This window comes from Balaenoptera musculus, chromosome 9 (genome assembly GCF_009873245.2).
Source record: "Balaenoptera musculus isolate JJ_BM4_2016_0621 chromosome 9, mBalMus1.pri.v3, whole genome shotgun sequence".
Lineage (NCBI taxonomy): Eukaryota > Metazoa > Chordata > Mammalia > Artiodactyla > Balaenopteridae > Balaenoptera > Balaenoptera musculus.
This window is the reverse complement of record NC_045793.1, coordinates 88,732,643-88,748,338: the sequence shown is the minus strand read 5'-3', so window position 1 is coordinate 88,748,338 and position 15,696 is coordinate 88,732,643. Positions and strand designations below refer to the sequence as shown.

The 15,696-nt window shown below is 39.5% G+C and overlaps 1 protein-coding gene across 4 annotated transcripts in view; it reads right to left on the bottom strand.

Annotated features, from left to right (window-relative positions):
• Window positions 1–15,409, bottom strand: part of LHFPL3 (LHFPL tetraspan subfamily member 3) — a 543,757-nt gene extending 528,348 nt beyond the window's left edge. For 3 of the 4 annotated variants that reach the window (XM_036863249.1, XM_036863248.1, XM_036863250.1), the window contains exon 1: window positions 14,961–15,408. In XM_036863249.1, the coding sequence (XP_036719144.1) occupies window positions 14,961–15,408 (448 nt within the window). Of the gene's footprint in view, window positions 1–14,960 lie in introns of all 4 variants that reach the window. The other variant, XM_036863247.1, reaches the window with a different exon arrangement.
• Between the last annotated feature and the right edge of the window lie 287 nt (window positions 15,410–15,696).

The following is a 15,696-nucleotide window of genomic DNA, read 5'->3' as shown; positions in this document are numbered from 1 at the left end:
TGCTCAACATCATTAATCATTAGAGAAATGCAAATCAAAACTACATTGAGGTATCACCTCACACCAGTCAGAATGGCCATCATCAGAAAATCTGCAAACAATAAATGCTGGAGAGGGTGTGGAGAAAAGGAAACACTCTTGCACTGTTGGTGGGAATGTAAATTGATACAGCCACTATGGAGAACAGTATGGGGGTTCCTTAAAAAACTAAAAATAGAACTACGATATGGCCCAGCAATCCCACTACTGGGCATATACCCTGAGAAAACCATAATTCAAAAAGAGTCATGTACCAAAATGTTCATTGCAGCTCTATTTACAATAGCCAGGACATGGAAGCAACCTAAGTGTCCATCGACAGATGAATGATGTGGCACATATATACAATGGAATATTACTCAGCCATAAAAAGAAACGAAATTGAGTTATTTGTAGTGAGGTGGATGGAGTTAGAGTCTGTCATACAGAGTGAAGTAAGTCAGAAGGAGAAAAACAAATACAGTATGCTAACACGTATATATAGAATCTAAGGAAAAAAAAAAGGTCATGAAGAACCTAGTGGTAAGACGGGAATAAAGACACAGACCTACTAGCATATGGGGAGGGGGAAGGGTAAGCTGTGACAAAGTGAGAGAGTGGCATGGACATATATACACTACCAAACGTAAAATAGATAGCTAGTGGGAAGCAACTGAATAGCACAGGGAGATCAGCTCAGTGCTTTGTGACCACCTAGAGGGGTGGGATAGGGAGGGTGGGAGGGAGGGAGATGCAAGAGGGAAGAGATATCGGAACATATGTATATGTATAACTGATTCACTTTGTTAAAAAGCAGAAACTAACACACCACTGTAAAGCAATTATACTCCAATAAAGATGTTAAAAAAAAAAAAACTGACTGAAGATGAAATGAAAAACCTGAATGATTCTATAACAATTAAAGAAATGTAATCAGTAGTTTAAAATCTTCCTCAAGGAAACACCAGGCCCAGATACTTTTACAAGGTAATTCTATTAAACATTAAAGGAACGGATAATTCCAATGGTTCACAAATTCTTTCAAAGAGAAGAAAGAGACTTCTCAAATACTTTTATGAATCTTACATAACTCAGATACCCAAACTAGATAATGACAGTACAACAATGCAAAAAAAAAAAAGCCTTACTCATGAAAATACTTTAAAAAATAATAAATAAAATATTAGAGACTGCTGAGTCTCACAATGTATGTGAAAGTTGGCTTTGGTTTAAAAAATGCAATATTTCAAATCAGAAAATCCAGTATTGTAATTCATCTCATCAATATATACTAGTCAGAAAAGTCATTTGATTACCTCAATAGCTACAAAAATTCATTCAATAAATTTCAATATATATTCACAATCTAAAAACTTCTTATCAATGTAGGAATACAAGAGAACTTCCTTAACCTAATAAATAGTATTTGCCAAAAAAATCTACAGTATATGCCATGGTAAACAGTGAAATATTAAAAACATTTCCTTTAAAAACAGAAAAAGACAAAAATTAAACAACATGTTACTCGGGAATATGTACGTTAATGATACAACTATAAGGAATGTAGGGTAATAACACAAAACTCAGAGAAGCGGCTACCTCTGGGTGGTTATAATCAGGAAAGTGGATAGCAGATACACAAATGGTCATTATTGTTTTTAAACTCTATACACAAACACACACAGGCAACATACACACAATATAAAACATATTATTCATAACATGTTTGCAGATGAACTGAAACAATGATTCATTCTGCAAATGTTAAACAAATCCAGAATGATGGCTAGTCTAAATAACATTGTAACTACAATAGAAATTTAAATCACCTTATCTTCCATTGTACAAGTTCATGCTTGCCTTCATATAGGTCATATTTCTACACTAAACTTAGGTCATAGTTTAACACATTTGGAAATAAATTCCAAATGAACTGCTCACATCCCAATGAGACTTAGAGAGAAAAAATTATATATGAGACATTCTATTTCCTGAGTAAATCTATCACAATTAAAACTTTAGTGTAAAGGGACCACCTCCCACATCATTAGGTTGGTTTTTTAGAAACCTTTTGTAAAAAAATCAATTCTTTAACAGTACACAAAGGAAAGGAACAGCCTTCATCAAATGAACTCACATTGATTGCAGAATTCTTCTCCTTTGTTCTATGCACGTTAAATTCAGCCCCCAAATTCTAAGAGGCCCCACAGCAATGCTTAGTGTGCTATATTGAACCACAATATCCAAACAGTTCCAGATTTTCTGCTTGGTCTGTTCAGGCACAGACACTTTAGAGGGCAATGGGGGCAGAGTGGAACATTGGCGCTAATGAGGGGGAAATCTGAGGAGGATTAAAAAGAATGCTTTCTGAGCACAAGATGGGAAAAAAAGGGCTTGATATTGGGCAGGGAAGTGTGCTTTTTGAAAGTTTTCCTCTAAAGAACTTTCTGTACTTCTGGTTCCCAAAGAGACAAAATAGAAACCAGACTGAGTTCAGGTTCCATTTTTTTTAAAGAAAAAAAAAGAAAAGAAAAGAACGGAATTTGTGTGTTCTTTGAGTGGCTTCCAGTGGAGAAAGGTCTGTGTGAATATAGCAGGCACTCATTCATTCTCTTTTTTGTTACTTTTGTGTTTAAGGAAATGGGGACTGGAATATGTAGGTAGGCACTAATAACGAAATTAGGTGCCCAGTTTTTCATTCTGATCATGTGAAGCATTACTTGCTTATGGCTGGGGTCCATGTGCTAAGTTATTGTAAACATTATTTTTAAATTCTGCAAAGTCCCTAAAGTTTCCCAAGAAATGGTATTTCCAATTCTACTTTTTTTTTTTTTTTTTTTATTTTCAAAACATGCTCAGGCTGCTGCAGATGTAACCAAGCAGAACCCTATGGAATCTTCCCAGGACAGACCCCTCCCCCACACCCTCTGCTGTAGCTCCTCTCTGAAGTACCTAGATAATAATATCTGATGTACATTTCCCGAGTTGTTTTACAGACGCTAAAACCACCGCCAAATGGAAGAAATTAACTACTTGATGATCATGAGCACGTAGCCCCCAGCCTTACTGGCGCCTAAGGATTGATAAAGTTAACCTGTGACACCGCCCTGTCCTCACCATCAGCCAATCAGAAAATTGTGCATGAGCTGATCACATGCACACCCCTCCCTTACCTTGCCTTTAAAAATACTTTGCTGAAACCCATCAGGGAGTTCAGGTGTTTTGAGCAGTAGCTGTCCTGAACTCCTTGCTTGGCGCCCTACAGTTAGCACTGCACTTTCCTTCACCACAACCTGGTGTCAGCAGATTGGCTTTATTTCGAGTGGGTGAGTGGACCCAAGTTTGGTTCAGTAACACAGAGATGCAACCTGCAACCATAATGCATAGTTCATGACCACCAAGATCAAACAGCTGTTTAGAATCCTGCAGTTCTGTATGCCTCGACTTCTTTTGAATTCTACAGTAACCTACTATTAGCAGGTCTCCAGTGACCTGCTAATTCGCCAGGGATTTCCAATTCCAAGTTATTCCAAAATGTCCATCCAAGTTATTCCAAGTTATTCCAAAGTGTCCATCTCCAAGCTGAGAAACAATAGCCAAAATGTTCAGAAGGGAGAAAGACCATCCAGTGAGTCCTCTAAAAACAGTAGGTCAGTGGAAAGTCACAACAGCCTCTTAACAAGTCAGATAAGTTACAGAGAGTAATTTCAAAGAATTTATATCAAGGCAAGGGACTGCAAAAAAGTCCAGGAGGAGTTGGCTTTTTCCTCATAGGTAAATGAGTGTTCCCGTCTACTGTTTGGATTTTGGATGAATGCCTTTTCTTTTTCAGCCTTCATATTTTATCCTCCACCCTCCATCCTCTAAAATGCTATCTTACACATAGTGTCAGGGGGAAAATGACTCTGGACCTGACCCTATAAAAAGGAAAGTTCTGAGAAGATGACAGGGCTGGAGCTCCCTCTAGAGCCCATCTTGCAGTGCATGGAGGGGTCTTCAGCAAAGTGAACCAGAGCTGGACAGATCCTGGCCCATTTCCCCATCCCAGCTCATCTTGCTGGAGAGCCCTTTCCAGCAGACCGAGAGGTCTGCAAGAGCAGAGCTATTCACCATGCCCTGCAGGATGCAGTTGGGAGGCTGCCCAGCAGTGCTCACCAGCACCTCTAGAAGCAAATGGTCTGATCAAGGATGCTTATTTAATAAGTTCTCTTGTCAACCTCAACTCTGGATATTCACCACAAAAGGGATCTTGATACTATGTAGAACAGAGAATGTTCATTTGTTCATTATTCAATCCAGCAGTTTGGGTCATAGTCATAGATGTAGTCATAACAAATGGATACTCTCATTTTACAATAAGCTGATGACTTTAAACCTGAAAGGAGACTATTAGTAAGAAACAGTGTTGAGCTTTTTTAAAACCTTCTTTAGAAAAGCTAAAGAAATACAAGGAATTAACATGCTAATGAAAAACAGAGCAACACAATCTTCATTTGAGCATAAATCTGAGAATCTTAAATCACTATTTTCTTTACTTAGGCGGAAAAATAAAGATTCACAGATATCATATTGAGAAACCTAATTTTCAATATATTACAGTTACCTGTAAAATAACACAGAATAAAATGCTTCTTCTGATTTGTTCCTGTTACGTGATGTTATTAGAGATAGAGAATATTCAATTTTTCTTTTGTGAAGAGGGTAATACCTGATAATATTTCTCTGTCAGTGGGGGGGAACTTAACAAGAATGCCTAAATGCTTAGGTCTTGACATAATCAGAAGATTGTCTGGTCCACATTGCCTTCAAAACATGGCTTCTTTTTTCAGGTTAGTTCAGTTGAACTTATTAAATAGTTCAACGTTATCTCCAAAATATATTCTTGTTACTTTTGAGCCACTGCTGTAGACAAATAAAATGGAAAAGCTAGACCCTGTCAACACAAAATTAAACTCTTAACTGAATATGGTGTTTTCTTACTAATGTACAAAATTTATTCTAGGAATCACAATGGCATTTATGTAACACTGCAGTTTCTAAAAGGCTTTCACAGCCATTATCTTTCTTGATCCTCAGAATGAGGTAGGTCTGGCATATACAGGTTGTGAAATGAAATTATCATTCTTTAAGTTGTGTATTCTGAGTCCAATTTTTCTGTCTACTAAATTTTCTGAATACTAACCACTTCTCCGCCCTGCTCTCTTTAGTAGTAGTAATAACAACAACAATGGCAATCATAGCTAACGTTTATTGAGTGCTTATTGTGTGCCAGGTCCAGTTTTAAGTGTTTTACATGCGTTAATTCAATAATCCTAAAAACATAGGTTTTTTTTTTTTTAACTTATTTATTTAGTTTTGGCCGCGTTGGGTCTTCGTTGTTGCATGCTGGCTTTCTCTAGTTGCGGCGAGCGGGGGCTACTCTTCATTGCAGTGCGTGGGCTTCTCATTGCAGTGGCTTCTCTTGTTGCAGAGCACAGGCTGTAGGCGTGCGGGCTTCAGTAGTTGTGGCACGTGGGCTCAGTAGTTGTGGCTCTTGGGCTCTAGAGCTCAGGCTCAGTAGTTGTGGGACACGGGCTTAGTTGCTCTGCGGCATGTGGGATCTTCCCGGACCAGGGATCCAACCCGTGTCCCCTGCATTGGCAGGCGGATTCTTAACCACAGTGTGCCGCCAGGGAAGTCCCAGGTGTTTTTATTTAAAGTCTCATTATACTGAGGAAATCTAACTCTAGATATCTGTCTATAATTGTTCCCTACTTGCTTCCTCCTTTAATTTCACCCTGTCTTTGATGGTTTTCCTAATATTCACTTTATTGGTAAAGGTACAGCAACACTTGGTTAGCAGATGATATGTTTTTAATGTCCATAACCTACAGCTTCTTTTTATGTATCCAAAATACAATTATGTAAACTTTAGAAAAATGACATCAAGAAAATGGAAAGTCAAGAGTAGTTAGACGACTTGGCCAAAATCATTCAGCCAATAAGCAGCCAAGTCAAGATGTAAATCTACACCCAGTTCCCTAATGCCTCCAAAAGCTGCCCAAGTCTATTTTTACCCTTTCTGGAACTGTGTCTGTGACCTGGTGATCCTGTCTACCATCACCACCTTCACCATTACCATCAATAAGCAAACCTATTAAGAATGTTTCTACATTTGATGCAGGGCAGAAATGGAGGACACAGAGCCAGTAATGCGGACATTCCTACAGGAATTCACACTCTAAGAATAACAGCAAGGAGATCTGAGATATAACCAAGGGGACAATGTGGGTAAAGGACCACCCAGGCTCTAGATTATGAAAATGAGAAGGATAGGACAAGGAGTACCTCATCACACCTAAGTATGCTTGAAGAGGGAAGCCTGATAAACATGTAGATATTTTCCCTGTAAATATCAGATCCTTCCTTTCATGTTGATACAAAATGTTGCAAATGCAGGTTTAAGTTAGGAGGCAAAAGAAAGTGATAGAAAAGGCACTGAACTGGGAATCAGATGTGTTAGTTTCAACTCTATCAAGGTGTAATTTTGGCAAGACAATTTCTCTCAGCCTCAGACACAAAATATTCTGTCAGACAGGGGGAGAGTCTGATTTTGGTTCAAACCATTTACTGGCTCTTTGACCTTGAACAATTTTTTAAGCCTCAGTTTCTTCATATGCAAATGTACATAATAATTCTAACCTTGTAGGTTTGTTGTGAAGGTTAAATATACAAACTAAATATACTAAGGTTTTTGCAAATGGTAGTTGCTTAATAGTATTTACCATTATTATTTCTTTATCGAGGAAACGAGGAGATTGCTAAATAATTTTTAATATCCCTCCAACTTCTAAAAGCCTGTGAGTCTATATTCACTTGGCACTGGGTTAATCATACTTATTTAAATGTTTGCTTAGACAGATTGTTGCTTTATGATCATGTCATTTTTATCACATAAATGGCCAATCAAATCACATCTAGAAAAAATAATTCTTATTTTCATTCAACCCACAATCTAACTGAGGTACATTAGCATTAAGTTATTAATGGAAGTGAGATAAGAAAAATGTCTCAAATTGTTTAGTTAAGTATAGGTAAAAACCTAATCTACCCTTTAATGCAAAATTACCTATGAATTGGTGCAAAACTTTCACAGTTTTCCAAACAAGAGGTAATTATTTTTCTAAATTCATACTACATCATCTTTTCTCTGGAATAGTATCTTTCACACATTTTGAATACAGCCCATAGTAAACAATACATTGCAATCTAGTCCACATACACATATGTAAATATTTTAGGAAATAAAGTTTTCACAAAACCCTTATTATCTGCATTGCATTCACATTTTCTATTCTTTTTTAATCCAAGCTTTAACGCTGATCATTATCTACTAAACTGATATCGTGACCTATCAAAGGGTCACCAACCATGGTTTGTAAAACGCTACAGTACAGCAATTCTTTCTCTATGAAGGTTTTTTAAAAATGCCAACTAGTCAGTACTACATCTTGTCCAGTCAACTGGTTAAAACATGGACATTGAGTTAAATAATATGTAGCATCGGGCTTCCCTGGTGGCGCAGTGGTTGAGAATCTGACTGCCAAAGCAGGGGACACGGGTTCGAGCCCTCATCAGGGATTTGCAATCCTCTATGTTTGCATCTGCCATACAAGAAACTCTATCATCTCTCTCTTTGTATAGCTTGATTTTAGAATCTACTGCAACTTCCTACAGGGGGCGGGGGGGTGGAGCCATAATTTTTCTTTTTTGATAATTGGGATTTGCACACAGCTTTGCACTGTAATGCATATTCCAGCTCTCTGCTTATCCTGTGTCAATACATTTTTAAGCCATTGATGATATCAAATTCAACGGGCTTTTGATGTTATCAAATTTCACAGGCTTTTCAACCTTGAATTTCTTCATCTCTTCTCTATTCATACTTCATTTATTTTTGCTGTCACTCTTCTATGTCCCTGTCATTCTTCACATCTGGATCTATTTGCCTGTGTTTCAAATACTGAGCCTCCTGTCAATGATGATACACATTTCCCACTCTGATTTTTACAGCCTCACTCTTGATCTTCATTGAAACCAAGAAAAGTCCATACAAAGCACCCCGCCCCAGGAGTTTCCAGACACTTAAGTAAATGGGCCTATGATGCATTCTGTACTAAAGCCAAAGCTGAGTTCCCTTCAAGCTCCTGTTTGCCATCATTTTCTAGTGTGAAACTTTTCTGATTAGTTAAGTTCTGCATGTCTGCCTTTGAGCTAAGGCCTCTTTTCTGATCTACAACTATTTATTATTCATTTCACTACCTTTCACTACTCTTCCACTAGCCTTTTCATTGATAAGTCATAATCTCAAAATTTCATGCAATTAGACTAACTTCACACAGCCTATCATTTAGGATCTTTTCTCCTATTAAGGACACACAGACAGTCCCTACACTACTGCAGACCTGGTTTCATTAGGAATGATATCAGAATCCAGGCACGAGAGACCCATTCTGGCAATTCCATGCCAGCAACTCCATTTCAGAAAAGTTTGCTTTATTTTTTCATTCTGCTCAGTAGTAATTAGATATGGTTCATGTCTATATTGATCAAAAAATTATTTATCTTCCTCTTGCAAGCTACTCATTCTTCTGTTTTATTTTAGCAGAAGCAATGAGAAATGTGCTCAAGATTACAGTTAGGACAATTTAACTATGGATGGTGCTGTGACCTTGTGCAGTACAAGCCTCTCAGAATCGTAATCATAATTTGAGAGCTGCATGATATTAGTTATGTAAACATTTAGGATGCTGGGGGAGGTTGGTGTTGTTTTCTTTCTTTCCTCGAAATGCCCTAATAACTTTTCATAACAGCTTTATGTTTAAATCATCAAATACCTTATCTACTATTTGCTATGTGAACCAGCCTCTTAGCTTTCTGTCATTATTAATATCTTCTTGTTATTATTAAGAATAAAGGTCAGCTCCTTGGTCTTTCCTCATATCAAATAAAAACTCCAGTTGACTCATTATAAGGAAAAATCACATTAATTAAAGTTGGTGCTGACCCCCAAGGTTCAAATATATTATGGAAATTGCACTTTAAAACTCTCCCAGTTATCATGCTATGAAGCCCCCAAATTAGAATTCTCCTGGAGTGTTCTTTGCTTCATGCCAGTGCAATCTGAAGTTCTCTCTACTCCTCTCCCCATAGTTTGTCTCCTCACACCACACGCAGAAGGGCACTGAGCAACATGCTGCAACTATAGCTGTATGCTCTGCTGGGTTTGGGGTTTTTTGTTTTTTGGGGTTTTTTTCATTTAAAATTTTACTCACTTTTAAGATTTCTAAGGTATGTACATAAAATGTAACATACTGGCCTGGCCACCTGGATTCTCTTTACTGCATGATATCATCACACCAAACAGAAGCACCAATCACTAAATAATCATTTTCATGTTAAGCATCTGATACCATATTCTGCTTATGTATGTATGTGTATATATATATTATTTATAAATGCATATAAGCACCTTTTTAACATTTTTACAATGGAAAAAAGCTGTTAAATGTGGAGCCTCACACCAAGAAAAGAAACCACCTAATATACCTATGGGTTATATGGGGTCTGTTATTTTTCACAAATGTTCACTTAAAATCTCACTGTTATAAAAATCATTTGATATTCACATTAATATATTTTCCAACATCTCTTCATAGTCCTTGTCATGCTACATAAAAGCAAAAAAAAAAAAAAAAAAAAATTTCTAAATTCTCATTTCAAATCATTTTCTTGTAAGTTTGGCTTGGTAAATCGAAAATTCTTGTAAGTGAAATGTGTTGTAAGAAAATGAAAACTGCCTTCCCTGGGGGTACGCATTCTTCTCTGCAATCTGGGGGAGTATTTGAAATGCTCTGGCAGAGGAAAAACCCCTCTTCAGGGCCATTCCATAACTCTGAACTTAGGATGGATTAGCAGCTCCAAGAGGCAAGACCTCACTTTCTCACATGCTCAGCACCAGCCAAATAGAGAACTGGTGATGATGGTCCTGAACTTGAGTAAATCCCGACCTTGTCCTCTCTTCAGAGTTCCCCATCAGAGCTCTGCACATGCTGGGCCACCCATCTGAGCCAGCCTGCACGTCCAAGAAGAGCACATCTGCTCTGATGCCCAGAAAGAAGAAAGGAAAGCCTGGAAGGCATATCCTCTTCTCCTGTCCAGATTGCTCCTATAGGCGTGCAAGGAAACCCAACCTGGAACAGGAGTCCCCTCTCTTATGAAAGAAAGCCTGACCTTTTGATTCTTACATAAAACCTCCATTTTGAATAACATGATTTTTTTTTTTCACGAGAAACTAAAAGGTAAGGGAAAATTTGCTGAATCCTAAGATATAATTAATTATATCCTAGCATTGTAATAAAGATCATTACCTATGCATCAGAAAAACCCTCCATTTGGGAATAAGCTCATCACGAATTAGGCTGTCAAGTCACAACCACTGCCATCAAAGAATTTTGGAAGAATTCCTTTAGTGCAATTACTGCTGATGCCACAAACCAATGAGAAAGATGAGCATCATGGCTTTCAAAGTATATGGTATTCACTTCTCAACATGGCATGTGGGACATTTTAAATCACTTCCTTCTCTTTTCATTCTTCATGCCATTAATCATGCATTTTTTTATTAACTCAATAAAAATGAATACCTATTATGTGCCAGATATATACGTACTACTGTGTGCCAAGATACAGTAGTAATAATAACATAAGAACAGTAACCCTACCTAACACAACTATACTGCTTGCCTACTATGTGCCAGACACTGTTCTCTTGTACACCTTAGCTTATTTAATCCTTGCACCAATCTCCTGAGGTAAGTACAATTATACGCTCACTCTGCAGATGAGCAACTGAACTACATACAGAGAAATTAATTCCCTAAGTCATACAGTCTATGAGTACCAGAGCCAGGGTTCAAACCCACATCTTTTTACTCCAGTGTCCATGATCTTGACGTCTATGCTATATGAAAAACAGACATGGATATAAAGAATTTTCAGTGTACTGGAAAAGACAGACATTAAACAAATAAACAAACAAACACATTTGTAATCTCAAATGCTGATAAGATATATAAGAAAAGAGCAAGGTGCCCTGAGATAGAATGGTATAACATTACCAAGGCTCTTCCTGCAGGCTAAGAAATGCAGTAATTACCTCAGGTGATTCTCATCTCACCTAAATGACAAAGGTATAAAATTTAAGAAAGCAAGCTGATTAAAAAGAGCTGGGGAAAACTAAGGCTGGGAGGCCGGGGAAGGTAACTAAGCAATTCAGCCCTTAACCCTTGCCATAGAGCCTCACCATCTTGGTGGCCCTTCCTGTTGGCACGCTCAGAATGACTAGAGATAGGGATCTGGTGAATGCAACCCCCTCCTCCTATCTTATCCCTACCAAATATGGAAATCTAACTGGATCCGGTGCCCCTTATTCACAGATGAAACCAAGTACCTCCTCATCTGCAGTCTTCCACGAAAAAGTCTGTGGTGGATGTCTAAAAACCTTAAATTCTGCCTTAATGCTTTAGCTTATTAAAAAAAGAAAAGATTTCATTGGGCTATAATGGGTAAAACTTGCATTTCTGAAAACAATTTAAGACATGGTTGATAGTCAATAAAACAAAGAAAACCCCACCTTTATGAAACTTGGCTATTTAATAGACTTGGAAACAGATTGAAATACTGATTTGAAAACAAATACATGAAAGCAGAGAGTCAAGCTCCCAGAAAGACAAAATCCCCTTGCCATCCTGATTTAAAAAAAAAAAAAAAAGATCTGTACTTTATTGCCCTGCTTGACAAGTACAGATCTACCTCTTTCTTTTCAGTAGAGAAATCATACAGAAAGAAGAAACATCTCTCTTTTCTTCTCAAGAAGTTGTCTCTCTGTGAATTTGGGAAATTTTGCATCTCTAATTGTTCTTATTTATTTTACACATTATTTTTCTGTCCTCAGTCTTTATGTTAGGCATGGTTCCTAAGTATAGGATTACACCTGGAAGAAGTGTGACATATTAGCTCCTAATTCTGTAGTTTCACTTCGCTGAGGTTAATGATGATTCAGAGGGGAGAGCGCGAAGGAGAGGGCAGGGCTCATAATAGCACCATTAATTATGTGCACTTTGCACATCTAGGTAAAAAGCAACATCATTTTCAGGTCCAATAAATAAAGTACTTTTTCTAGTTCATTGTTCAGAATCATAAAAAGACTAATTCTTGATGTTGTATTGCCACAAGAAAGTCTCCTGCTTCATCATCTTAGTGTATCATTTCATATGGGATATTCCACCTGGCTCTGATATACGAGGTTAGTATAGTAAAATGCTTAGATAACTAAATACACAACTTAATCATTTGACTTCCAATGAAGGTTAAACAGTCTCAAGCAAACGGCATATTAAGTCTCATCTTAATAGTTAGAAAATTACACTTGAGAGGCCTAGGTACACTTAAATTATGAGAAGCCTTCTTAACATTAAAGAGAAATAGCCTAAAGGTTAGAAACAAAACTTTGACAGTAACTTACAATACATTTTGTTAAATTTACTGTTAGTGTCATGAGACTTTAAAAACCTGAAAAGCACGTTAAACGAAACTTTCTTCAGATATACCTTCTTTATCCCATCCTTTAAAAAAATCTGTGAATAAAACTGACTTTAACTCTTAATATAATTGACTTTGATTCATAATCAATTCTTTTTTAATTAATATACTTCAGTAATTAATAAGATTATGTCCTTCTGTGGTTTACCTAGCAATAAAATACCAAATAAATTGAAAATAAAGGTTTTTAAAGTATGCCAGAAACTTAGGGATCTGGACTTCTCTGGAAATGAAGTGAATGTCCTTATATCTTCATCAGTACAAAGGCTATCATCACATTTTACATTGATATATGGGAAACAGGACAGTATATTGATGTCAAATTTCTGAAAACATGACATCATATTTCACTACTGCAGAATAAATGTTTTTTGTGTGCTCTATTCCAGGAAGAGGAAAGAAAAAAACATTGTATTAGTTGCAGTTTGTATTAACTTCAAAATGGTAATTCTTTACCAAAGATAGTTTTCTTTCCTTTTTAAATCAATAACTTTGGTTTAGAGCACAAAATCTCATAAAAATAAAATATCTTGCAACATGTTGAGAAATCACCTGCAAATTACTTTCAGACCTTTGAAAAAGAATCTAATTTGAATCACCAGTCTAAATAGGTCATTTAACTTAGAAAAATTAAAATTAGCTGTGCAGGGTCAATTCTTTTTTTCTAAATCATCTGCATCCTCAATGTCCTGCTATCTTCAGAGTCAAACCAGCGCTAAGTGTCAAGAACAACAATAATATATGAATTTATTCCAAATCTCAAAGTTAGTCTGCTCTTGAAATGGCCATAAAAGACAACATTATATATAAAAACATGGGGGGAGGGGTGCTTCAAGAAGCTGGGGGTGGAAGGACAGAAGGAAAAGCAGAAAACTCATATTTCAGAAGAATAATGGTATATTTTTTGGGGGGTGTTCTCTACTGGTGTACATTTCTTGCCTCTCATGTGCACATGTTCACCGTATATGGCAAATCAAAACCAGCTGAGGCATACTTAATACAAAGCAAATACTTCCAAACAAGTTTATTCTCCCACAAGCTTCTCCTATAGTAAACTAGCAGTATAAGATCATGAACTTAATGTTCTTGTCCGGCACCCTTCAGGACTTAATCGTCCTGTAACATTCTGGTAAACTCAGGGATCAAAGCCCTACTCCCCAGAAAACCTCCCCAGGCATAGGAAAAACTACAAAATCTTGAAGGTAACACCTTTAAGAAAGAAAACAATAAAACAAAATACAAATGAGAATGTGGCTGCCTGAGACATCCTATATCCCTTCACAACCAGACCATCCATAAAATCAAAACAAAAACAGGAGGGTGTCAAGTGTCAGAGGATGGAGTCTACCTTTAGAAGGCAGGGCACCCAAGGTGGCTAGCAGAGAGGGAATCAGGATCACGGGAGGTAGGGAAAGGAGTCAGTTTTGTTTCAGGGTTCTCCAAAGCCACCAAGAAACGCACCCCCATCCTTTCTGGGTTAAAAGTAACTTTGATGCTCAGAAAAAGTACTCTCATATTCTCCAGCTAGCAACCATGTATCATCCACAGGCAAAGAGTGATCAGAGATACCAAACAAGCTTTCATTTCCTCTCTGCCCATCTTCCTAAAGCCACTTCCCCAAAACTGAGATCTTGAGAAATCTTGATTCCCTCAAGATTTCTCCGTGTAAAGATGAAATGGAAGGACCTTTGCTCTGACAAGGAAGCAAACTGAAGACGTGACATTGGGGAATTGCTAAGAAACATTCTTAGCTACATGTTTTTCTTAAAAGGGTAAAACCCAAAACGGAATTCGGATTTCTTCACCTCCAGATGGATGATAAAAATTTTATAACTTCCCGGGACAAGCAACTTCACTCCAGCTCTCAACCACACTCAAGAAGCCGTGACTGAAACAGTCCCAGAGAGCCACAGAGCAGGCTGACCCTCCCTGCACTACAATCACTCCAAATCCGCTTTTCGCCTCGCTGCCAGCTCCTGCTTAGTCCCTCAGCTCGCGCCCTGAGCCCCCGCTTTTTCTCCTCATCTCTAGTTCGTAGCGGACTCGGCCCAGCAACCGCCCTGCCTCCATCGCGTCCCTCTGGGTGGCGTGCCCCACACTTTGGAGGTTCTCGAAAGCCCCGGGACGAGGCGCTGGTGTCGAGGCTGGGGAACCCCGGGGATTCCGGCCTCCAAGGGCTCCCGCCTGAGCGGATTCAAGTTGCTCGGCCCCCAAAGGCGCGCACGGCCCCCCCGCCCCGTCTCTCCCCGGCTCGAGCGCCCCGGGTCCCCCCGCCTCCGCGGAGGTGAGCGCGCACTCACCGGAGGTGAGCTGCATCCAGGCACAGATCTTGTACACCGTAGCCGTGTTGCAGAAGAAGAAGAGGGTAAAGCAAATGATGCAGGCGATGATGAGCATCATGGAGAGGCCGATAAAGAAGGAGGCGGCTTTGAAGGCTCCCGAGGGCAGCGTGGAGAAGTCCGTGAAGCTGCCCCTGCAGGTCAGCTCCCGAGAGAAGCCGTTGCCGATGCAGTAGTGGAAGAGCCCGAAATAGCCGGCTTGCGGGGTGTCCACGCCGTCTCCTATCCAGTAGGGCTGGATGAAGCACACTACGTTGACGATGGCAAAGCAGATGGTGAAGATGGCCCACAGCACGCCGATAGCCCGCGAGTTCCGCACATAGTTGGTGTGGTAAAGCTTGGCAGCCTCCTGAGCCGGGAGCATCGCGGCGGCGGCGGCGGCGGCGGCAGCGGCGGCGGCTCCGGGCATTCTCCCCCTCCTCCTCCTCCTCCTCCTCCTCCTCCTCGTCCTCCGCCTCCCCCCACCTCTCCGCGCTCAGGAGACACACTCACCGAGCCGCGCGCGCTGCAACTCCCCTGCCTCCGCCTCAGCCCAGCAGCGCCAGTTTCAGAGTCTGCATCCTCGCTCCCGGAAGGAGGGCGGGGGAGCGCCGAGCACCCCTCCGGCTCGCCTGGCACAGCCTCCCGGCCCCCCTCCCTCCCTCCTGGCCCGGGCTGCAGCCCTCCTCACCGCCCTCCGCCCCTCTTCCCGCCGCCG